We start from the raw sequence: 11,002 nt of genomic DNA on the forward strand, positions 1-11,002 counted from the left end.
TGGGAATGGGGTCATTTGGGGTCGAAGAGATCAGGAGTAAGGATGGGTTAGTGGTGAGGTAGTGATGAGCAGCTGTCTGGAAGCCCTGGAGGGAATAATAGGATTGAACAGACTGAGGAAGTTGATTTCACAAGCAAGAGAAAAAGGAACAAATTAGCGCATGTGAGCAGTGAGCCTGGATTTAGGATGCTTAACAAAAAGAGGATTATTGGCACACAGTGTGCATCCTGCAGAAACTTTGTATGGACAGAGCCAAGAGAGTGCAAGACCAAAAAGGTGTCGGCAGAATACAGAGAGGCCACCAACCTGGATGTGATGTGGAAATAACAGCCTAAACACTCAACATCGTCACGGGAGATCTCAATAATTTTGAGGGCCTTACTTTCTATGGCATCAAGAAGGACAAGGTGTGAGCCAGGGCCATTGGCCCAAAGGTGAGAGCAGTATGTACTCCATCAAGATATTAATTAAGGCCTTAGTGGTTGTCAAAAGTTCAGAATGGCCAAGGAAATACCTTGCACAACAAAGCATGCCCAGTTGGCAGCTCACTTTGGAAGCCATCTTGGAAATACAATTGGTCTGCCCAAAAAAGATAATGGTTGATGGTGAGGCCCAATAGTTTGAGTGACAACCTCTTCAAGTGGTTTGTTTAGGAAGCAGATGTGAGGGTTTGTCAGACGGTCCTTTCAGTGAGACAGGGCAAGTGTGTGGGATTTGTCAGGATTGAAAGACATATTCCAAGTTTTGGATCAGCTCCTGATTCTATCAAGGTCTGCATGCAGGGAAGAGGCTGCTGCCTGCCTGACTAAAGGATGAGAAATGAAACGCCATGAGGTGGAATAACCAGCAAAGAGATAAACAGGATTTTCCAGTGAATTAGAAAGGTCATTGATGAAAATGAGGACCAAGACATTGCCTTGGGGCACTCCAGCCTTGATACGCAGAGAAGATGAGAGGATCCCATTAAGGGCAATATGTTGTTTACAGGAATGGAGAAAGTCGGTGATCTATGTGGAGAGGTGGCCTTGGATGCCAGAAGCAGAGAGTTTGAGGATCAAGGCAGGGGGTCAGACTGTGTCAAATGCTCGAGAAATGTCCAGAGAGACAGCCCTAATATCATGTCTGATATTGAGGGCTTCCATCCGTTGTTGGAAGAGTCAAAGCAGCATATCCAGGGTAAAATGACCGGGTCTGAAACAGAACTGATGTTCTGAGATCAGCCCTTGGAAAAATGAAAAGATTTGATGTCGACTGCAATGGTAGATTCCATGACCTTGCTTCTAGTTGGAAGCAGGTAATAGGCCTGTAGTTAGAAGGATTTGCTTTTGCACCATGTCCATTGCAGTTATGTTGGCTAATTTCCAGACAGAAAATGACCCAAAGAGAATGATTGAGTGAACAGAGCAGAAAGAGGATGACAAAGATCAGTCGAGTAGGGTTTTTGGACACATGCCATCTGTGTCTGTCACATAATCGGTCAAGGCTTGCCAGAAACCTCTTCCCCTTCTCAGATGAGAAAGACAGCATCCAGGAGCAGTTCGGTAAGAGAGGGTAGACGTCAGGAGTAAGGGATTGGATACACAAGATTTGGAAACCAACAAAGAATTAAGGCATTCAGCCTTCTCATGAGCAGATTCAGCTGTGGTGCCATTTGAAGCAAGGGAAGAGATGGATTTGGCACATTCTCCAGCGAGAGATTTGACAGGACACCACGAGGTCTTTGAAGGAGACCGGTTTGAGAGTTCAGTTTTGAGGTTGGTCATATGTTTTCTGGCTTTCCTGAGAGTGGACACACACTTGTTCCAGGCTTTGTGAAATGATCTGGTTTTCTTTGGTCGATTTGCCTTCGAGCAAGAGAAGGCAAGTTATTTGAAGGCAATAGTCCACCACATGATTCTGTGTAGTGTGTACCAGGGGTGAGAGGATGGGCATAATAACTGCAGATGAGATGATATAAATCTCTACATTTGATAAAGTAAGCTTGTTTGGAAGGATTTCCAGGCAGTATTAATATCAGAAAAGGTGAAAATTCTATTCAATAATAATAATAATCATAATCATCTGTCTATAATTCCAGCAATGTGTGTCTGTGTGTGTCTGTGACCGCTGTTTCTCGACAACCACTGGTCCGATCTAATTGAAACTTGCCAGATATATTGCTGGGGACCTGAGGATGTGCCTTTTCAAGGATTGATATTAATCGGACAAGTGCGTACCAAGTTACGGCCATTTATTTACCAAACCAATGACAGGACACGTTGCTGCGTGGGCGTGGCCGATGGGGAAGGGAAGCTCAGCCATGTTCCCCATTACGGGTTACAACGTACGGGCTTCCAGATAATGATGACTTCGTGTATTCTAATAATTTCTCGATTTCTTATGCGCATTTATAGATAAACACAATGCCCCAAGTTTTGATCGTTTTCATATTAGACGGTGCATAAATTTCGGTAACATCAGAGTGCTGGTATGCTCCGAACCAGGAAGTAAATTTTTTCTCTCTCTTCTCTTCTCTTTTTGTTTTTCCTTGCCACGACATTGCGAAAAGGTAAAATACGTTGGCGCTAATTGAATAATTGGGTATTAAAACTAAATTGCGAATAATTGTAACTGCGAATAATATGCGAATTTCTGGGCCACGCACATACGGGCACGCGAGAGTGAAGAAACGGCCTGTGTGGTTGTTGTTTGTTGCTCGCGGTTTGAATATTTTTTAATATTTTTTTTAATTTTTTTTTACGGGCACGTACTAGTAATAATAATAATGAATGATTTATATCGTGCATTTCAAATACAAAGAAATCTCAGTGTTGACATCTAACTCAATTATCTGTTCATATACATATTTAGGTCATCTCTTCGAGCATGACCTAATAATATGGGTGTAGATGTCCTTCGATCCGTCCGTCCGTTGCGAAAATGACGATTTTCAAATTCTATCTCCTCTGCCATTTCTCAAGCGATCTTGAATTTGATTGTGGCATATGAATCTATGGGACAATATCTAAATTTTGATCGGGCTGGATTTTTGTTATTCGCTTTTGTTTTCGTGTCACATGACTTCAAAGTTGGCAAAAAATGCGAAAAAATGACGATTTTCAAAATCTATCTTCTCCGACATTTCTCAAGCAATATTGAATTTTATTGTGGCATATGAATCTATGGGACAATATCTAAATTTGGTCAGGCCTGATTTTCGATATTCGCTTTCGTTTTCGTTTCACGTGACTTCAAAGTTGGAAAAAAATGCGAAAATGACGATTTTCAAAATCTATCTCCTCCTACATTTCTCAAGCGATCTTGAATTTGATTGTGGCATATAAATCTATGGGACAATATCTAAATTTTGTCAGGCCGGATTTTCGATATTCGCTTTTGTTTTCGCGTCACATGACTTCAAAGTTTGCAAAAACTGCCCTACCTTCAGGAGGCTATATATTTTCTCGCAGAGATGACCGTCACTCCCGCACGGGGGTAATTTTTATATATTTATATTCACTCTTGAATCATGACATTTATTATATTTCTTTAACTTAATTGTATTGATTGTACCTGCATATATTGCTTGCTGTCCTACTAATTTTTCCGTCGCATTATTTTGGGATTTTAATCGACTTTGATGGTTGAAATTCTCTTAACATATACTGTATAGTTATTCAATGTCATCATTCTATATTTTATATTTTTAATGTTGCTTCAAATTTTAATTTCCTTAATTTATGCTTTATTATGTATATGTGTAATTTTGGTCCTTTTATTGTAATCATACTGTTGTATATATAATTCAAGAAGGGTCTTTGTGGATTTATGTTTTTTTTCTAATGCAGTACTTCTATGTTTGACTCCTTTTTTGAAATGAAACCAAAATCGTTATTATTATTATTATTATTATTATTATTATTATTATTATTTGTATATTATCCAAGTGAAGATGTTCAATGCAAAGCCCTGCCTAAGATGTATCAATCCGACAGGTTAGAATTGGGTCGATAATCAAACCCATTCTACACAGCTCAAGGAAAAGTGTGAAAAGTGTGCTGCACCATCCTGTTGGACACCCATATTGCTTTTGTTAAATACTGTATAGCCATTTACTTTCCCATTTTAGCCAGGAATTCATCACAAATAATTGTTCAGAAAAGCCCAAATATATGTAGCTCATGCAAGATTTAATGAATTCTACTCTATATTGCTTTCTGTTACAAATCTTAAAGAAGTCAATAGTACAAGAGTGAAAAATTACAGAAGTGAAAGGTAAAAGTGAGGCAGAACTTGGGATTATAATTTGAACCACTAAGGCCAAAATAGATTGTTCCCAAAGAAAACACCACATGATAATGTGATACATCATATAATATTACCTGCTCTCTCCTGCGGTCACAATGATGGGTTCCAGAGAACCAACCACCATTGGTTGCACACTGGTCAATGTCAACATCTTGCAGATTCAGCTCAAGTGCCAGTGCACCCCTACATGTGTACACATAATAAATAAGTCATCGACATAAAACAAACAAAAATGTCAAAATTTTCCAAAACTTCCATTGCCCATCTCTCAATATGTATGACACACATGTTAGTCCGGGAGCCAACCTGTGTACGAGGCTGTTTTAGGGTTGGACCTTACAGCCTCTGCTATAAAATTTTACACCCCCAGGATGTTTAGATATATGTTTGCAGTTCATGAAAACCAATGTTGGCAATTCATAAGCTCTTGCGAAAAATTTTGGCGGCCGTTTTTGTTTGAGGAAGATTTGAAAAATTTGATAAAACAGCAATTGTCAATAAAATTTCTAAAAAAATTAAAAAATCACATTCATGAAAAATAAATGTGAACTAAATGTAAGAATTCAATCAGTGCATTGTAAAATGACAAAAAAAATTGCCTTTGTGAAAGTAAACCTCGTAAAAGTACATAATTTTGTGAAAAATGCCTTAAAAATAACGTTTTTTGAAGATGGCCTTTAGAACTTTTCTTATCATAGGCAGATGCTGCATTAGAATACTAATTTCTCTTAATGTGATATGAACATGGTATCCATGGCTAATTAAAACAGCAAATTTGATTGAGTTCTATCAATTTTTAAAGAGAAAATTAACATTTTTGTCAACCAAAGTTACCCCTACCCCCAAAATCCTCTTACTCTATTGAACACAGTTCGGTTAAGGTTTGCTGGATCCAGGTTGGGTACTTCACAGTTCACTCTTCCAAAGGAAAATTCAATGGTGTTTGGAGTGACATGGCCCTGGAGCAGACATACAACAATGAAGGGAAGACATCTCTGTTCAAACGCATATCTCAGGCACCAGCTGCTCGAGATAAATATGTGAAAACAGCACCATTTCTCACAGCTGTATCAGAGAACATAAAGTCTATGGCTAATCTAGGCCAACAGGAATCTACTCATCATGGAGAAACACAGAAGCAGGCAACAGAAGAACATATGCATGTTGAGGAGATCAAGAAAGTGATATGCCAGCAGATGATAAACCCATTCCAGTGTAACAACCAAGTGGTTCTGCTCAATAGAGCAACTAGTGAGAAGGCTGCTTCAAAAGACTTGGTCCATGCTCAAGCTAAGGGCATGGAAGCCATTATGAAAGCAGAAGAGGTGGTCTCTATTAAGATTGAACCACTGAAGCTGGTAACTTTCTCCTCACAGAAGAAATCAAAACCATCAAGGAAACAGAGTTTAATCAGGATCTATCAAGATGAGACTGCAACTACACGTGTGCTGTGTTTCTATCGAGATGCCGACCCAGTCACAAGACAGATTGCATTTTCCCATGAGTGGACAGACTATCCATCATCCCTGTTTGAGGTTGATCCACGCTTAGCACAGGGGGTTGTAATGCGCAAAGGCAACGAGTCTGATTTCGTGGCAGTGCTAATTGCTGAAGCTGAGCAGGATGTTGTTTTACAGCTGCCATCATTACCACAGAGTGACCTATACACAGTTTATCTGGTAGACACAATGGCATTTGTAAATAAATACCAAAAAATGGGTGCGAAAACATTTGGTGAACTTCCCCAGCTGTATCTTCGCAAGCAGGTGTATCCTGCAGTTGAAACCTGAAATGTGCAACTGTGTCAACATCATTGGTGATCAGTATGATTTTGATGATAGCCATACTTTGAAGGGTGATGAGCAGCAGAGGAGAAACCAGACAGACCAGGCAAGACAATTCTCACCATCCAAGAGTCTAGAAATTCCGGACTGGAATTTATTCATGAAGAATCCAAGAAATAAAGGAAATCTTCAGAACTTCATTGGCACTTCCCTTTGTGAGAGTCCTGAAGCTATTCCGGATGGAGTGACCATCATTCTTGGTAGTATGATGGAAAACAAAGGTCACACTCTTTCCATCACATCAGCATCAAGTTCAGTTCTGGACTTACCTTGTGAAGAACATGAAGAGGCAGACACAAGGATTATTGCTCATCTTGCGTATTGTGTGGAATATCTTGATCACCATCGAGCTGTTGTGCATGCAACAGATACAGACATAATTATGCTGTGTATATATCACTTCTGCTGCTTGAACACATTGCAAGAACTCTGGATACAACGGCAGAATCAATACCTACCTATTCATGAGCTGGTAGAAGTGTTGAGCAAGAAGTACCAGAAAATCCTCTTGATGTCGCAGCTACACTTCTGTGCACATATGTGTTGTGTGGATGTGACACAGTGAGCTACCCATTCAGAAGGGGAAAAGAAGAGGTCAGGTCAGGTATGGGAGCATGTGCCAGAACAGCGCGTCGCTGCGTCCACTTTCCGCCGGTACTCCAGGGGCCTCCGTCTGGCCATCCCCCAGGCAGATGCCAGGCCCATCCCCATCTCCTTGAGATGATGGTCAACCTGCTGCAACCATGAGGCACGTGGTCGGCCCACTGGCCTCCCACTCATGAGACTCCCTCGCTGAGAGAATCTGGTGAGCAGGATCAGCGTCAGGAAAACGAGCCACATGTCCATACAGCCGCAGCTGACGCTCACGGACTATGCAGGTAACAAATCTCATCCGAGTCTCTCTCAGCAACCGCTCGTTGGACACAAAATCCGACCAGCGATAGCCAAGGATTCTCCAAAGAGACCTGGTACCAAAGGAATTAAGTCTCCGTCTCAGATCCTTGGTCAAAGTCCAAGTCTCGCACCCATAGAGCAAGACTGAAAGTACCAAGGACCTGAAGACTCAGACTTTCGTCCTCCCGCACAGGTACCGGCAGCGCCACACCCCATGATCCAGTGAATCCATGACTCCCCAGGCCCGACCCAGACGTCTATTGACCTCCGGCTCACAACCTGCGGAGACATGAATATCACTGCCAAGGTAAGTGAATCTCTCCACGACCTCAACATCCTCACCACAAACAGACACAGACAGGACAGCAGCATCCAAGATGTCACCGAAAGCCTGGATCTTAGTTTTGACCCAAGAAATCCGTAATCCCAACGGCTCCGACTCCTCATTCAGCACCTCGAGGGCCCCCAAGAGGATGTCTAAAGTCTCCGCAAAGATGACTGCATCATCTGCAAAATCAAGGTCTGAGATCTTGACATTGCCAAACGATGCACCGCAACTTGATCTCTCCGACATCCTCCCTAGAATCCAGTCCATACAAGTGCTGAAAAGTGTGGGGGCAAGTACACATCCCTGACGAACTCCAGTAACAACTGGAAATAAGTCAGAGATGGTACCTGCACACTTCACAGCACTCTCAGTACCAGAGTAGAGTTCAGACATCAGATCGATCAGTTTCGGTGGCACCCCACGAAGACCAAGAATCCTCCAGAGGACATCCCGATTCACTGAATCGAACGCTTTACAGAGATCAACATAGGCTGCAAGCAGCCCCTGCCGAAACTCTCGTCTGTGTTCGGTGAGGACACGAAGTGCAAGGATACGGTCAATCGTTGACCTCTTTGGTGTAAAGCCTGACTGCTCTGGACGCTGGTGCTCAAGCAGATGGTGGCAAACCCTATCAAGAATTATCCGAGCAAAGACCTTGCCCGGCACTGAGAGCAGCGTCACCCCTCGGTAGTTTTTGCAGTCTTGGCGATCACCCTTCCCTTTCCAGAGAGGGACAACAAGGCCCCTCTTCCAGTCAGTTGGGATGATGCCTGTGTTCCTGTGAAAAGAAGAGCGGCACAGGTTTCTCTGGGACTGATAGGAAACCTTCCCCACCTTGTTGATTTTGGAAGAGATAGTGAAATGGCAGCAACAGAATGTGTCATTGATGAGGCCAGAGTATACTGGACTGCTCTGCATGGCCAAAAAGGGTTCAGCTGTTTGGATACCCTCAGGCAGCATATGTTTGTCTCTTCAAAATTAGACCTTAGGTCACTGCCAGCAACAGAAGATGCGTTTTACTTCCTTGTTTTAAGAGCATTGTATCAATTGCTTCTGTATAGACGTGCACATCTCAGTGACCGAGCACTTCCCCCAGCCACAACATTTGGCAGAACCCTTATCAATGGAAAACTGGTCCCAATTCTCATGTCTAAGCCAGCCAAGCCAAACATAGACAAAACGGTGTCTTGCATGTGCAAATTATCCAAATGTCTGAAACGATGTTCATGCAAAAAGGCTGCTGTGCCTTGCTGAGTGACATGCATATGCCTTGGTCAGAGAGGTTCATGTGGTGGAGTTGTTTCAGAGAGTGACTCTTCCTCTGAAGAGGATGTTTCATGTCACAATATTGTGTTAATCCATTTCTAATTTTATCTTCCTTAAAACCATGGCATGTAAAAGTATGTTCTTGTTCCTGACCCCATTGATAGTCAAGCATTTCTGAGTTACATAAATCTTTTGTTGTTTGACATATAACCTTGTCAATTGAAGGTAGGTTAAATCTACACCAATTGTGATATAGGAAATGAACTCCTCTTTAATATGAGGGGTCATTTGTGTATATAGGTTTAGTGGTTATGATTTTAGGACAATATGAATTACCCCTACCCCCATCCTACATCTTCGCTTTTGCCAACATTTTGTTATCAGAGGGGGCTCGCAAAAGTGTTGACTGTGTTGTTGCGCAAGAGTTTCACCATTGCCAACATTGGTTTTCATATACTCAAAGGGTGTCTCTTTATGAAAATCAACACAAAAATTTTATAGCAGACCGGGCAATTTTTTTTAATTTTGATCGGTTGGCTCCCGGACTATGTGATCATAATCTCTTTCCATTTCTCCTTCATATGCTCTCTTCATGCAGATGGGAAGGTTACTCTTCCAACTAAGCAACACACTTGTGGACTGGGAAACTTAGCTGTTTCAATAAACCTGTTTTCCTCAAGCAAGTGAACAGCACACAAAATATTTGTGTTGGAATTCAAAAATGTAGATCGCTAAAGTTTTGCTGTTTCATCGTCATGACAATGTTTTATTTCAAATATTGTTTGATTTGCACTTCACATGATTATACACCCTTTAATGATTCTCTCAATCTATGTATAATTCCAGCAATGTGTGTGTGTGTGTGTGTGTGTGTGTGTGTGTGTGTGTGTGTGTGTGTGTGTGTGTGTGTGTGTGTGTGTGTGTGTGTGTGTGTGTGTGTGTGTGTGTGTGTGTGTGACCGCTGTTTCTCGACAACCTCTGGTCCGATCTAATTGAAACTTGCCAGGTATATTGCTGGGGACCTGAGGATATGCCTTTTCAAGGTTTGATATTAATCGGACAAGTGCTTCCCAAGTTATGGCCATTTATTTACCAAACCAATGGGAAGACGCGTTGTTGCGTGGGCGTGGCCGATGGGGAAGGGAAGCACGGCCACGTTCCCCATTACGGGTTACAACGTACGGGCTTCCAGAGAGTGATGACTTCGTGTATTCTAATAATTTCTCGATTTCTTATGCACATTTATAGATAAACACAATGGCCCAAGTTATGATCGTTTTCATATTAGACGGTGTATAAATTTCGGTAACATCAGAGTGCTGGTATGCTCCGAACCAGGAAGTAAATTTTTTCTCTTTCTTCTCTTCTCTTTTTGTTTTTCCTTGCCACGACATTGCGAAAAGGTAAAATACATTGGCGGTAATTGAATAATTGGGTATTAAAAATAAATTGCGAATAATCATAACTGCGAATAATATCGAACTTCCGGGTCACGCACGTACGGGCATGTGAGAGCAAAGAAACGGCCTGTGTGGTTTATTTATTATTATTTTTTTTTTTTTTTTTTTTTTTTTACGGGCACGTACTAGTCTATCTATAATTCCAGCAGTGTGTGTGTGTGTGTGTGTGTGTGTGTGTGTGTGTGTGTGTGTGTGTGTGTGTGTGTGTGTGTGTGTGTGTGTGTGTGTGTGTGTGTGTGTGTGTGTGTGTGTGTGTGTGTGTGTGTGTGTGCATGCGTGCGTGTGTGACCGCTGTTTCTCGACAACCTCTGGTCTGATCTAATTTAAACTTGCCAGGTATATTGCTGGGGACCTGAAGATGTGCCTTTTCAAGGTTGGATATTAATCGGACAAGTGCTTCCCAAGTTATGGCCATTTATTTACCAACCAATGGCAAGACACGTTGTTGCGTGGGCGTGGCCGATGGGGAAGGGAAGCACAGCCACGTTCCCCATTACGGGTTACAACGTACAGGCTTCCGGAGAGTGATGACTTCGTGTATTCTAATAATTTCTCATGCGCATTTATAGATAAACACAATGGCCCAAGTTATGATCATTTTCATATTAGACGGTGTATAAATTTCGGTAACATCAGAGTGCTGGTATTCTCCGAACCAGGAAGTAAATTTTTTCTCTCTCTTCTCTTTTTGTTTTTCCTTGCCACGACATTGCGAAAAGGTAAAATACGTTGGCGTTAATTGAATAATTGGGTATTAAAAATAAATTGCGAATAATCGTCACTGCGAATAATATCGAACTTCTGGGTCACGCACGTACGGGCACGTGAGAGCGAAGAAACGGCCTGTGTGGTTTATTTATTTATTTATTAATATTATTATTATTATTATTATTTTTTTATTATTATTTTTTTATGGGTACGTA

At 41.7% G+C, this 11,002-nt stretch overlaps 1 protein-coding gene across 1 annotated transcript in view; it reads right to left on the minus strand.

The window, feature by feature from the left end:
• Window positions 1–11,002, minus strand: part of LOC147030177 (uncharacterized) — a 56,588-nt gene that overhangs the window by 27,976 nt on the left and 17,610 nt on the right. The window contains exon 2 of the mRNA XM_085873970.1: window positions 4,362–4,470. Coding sequence (XP_085730096.1) covers window positions 4,362–4,470 — 109 coding nt within the window. The remainder of the gene's footprint in view (window positions 1–4,361; window positions 4,471–11,002) is intronic.

The sequence above is a fragment of the Eptatretus burgeri genome, chromosome 3 (assembly GCF_056783735.1).
Source record: "Eptatretus burgeri isolate ZD-2024b chromosome 3, Ebu_testis_v1, whole genome shotgun sequence".
Lineage (NCBI taxonomy): Eukaryota > Metazoa > Chordata > Myxini > Myxiniformes > Myxinidae > Eptatretus > Eptatretus burgeri.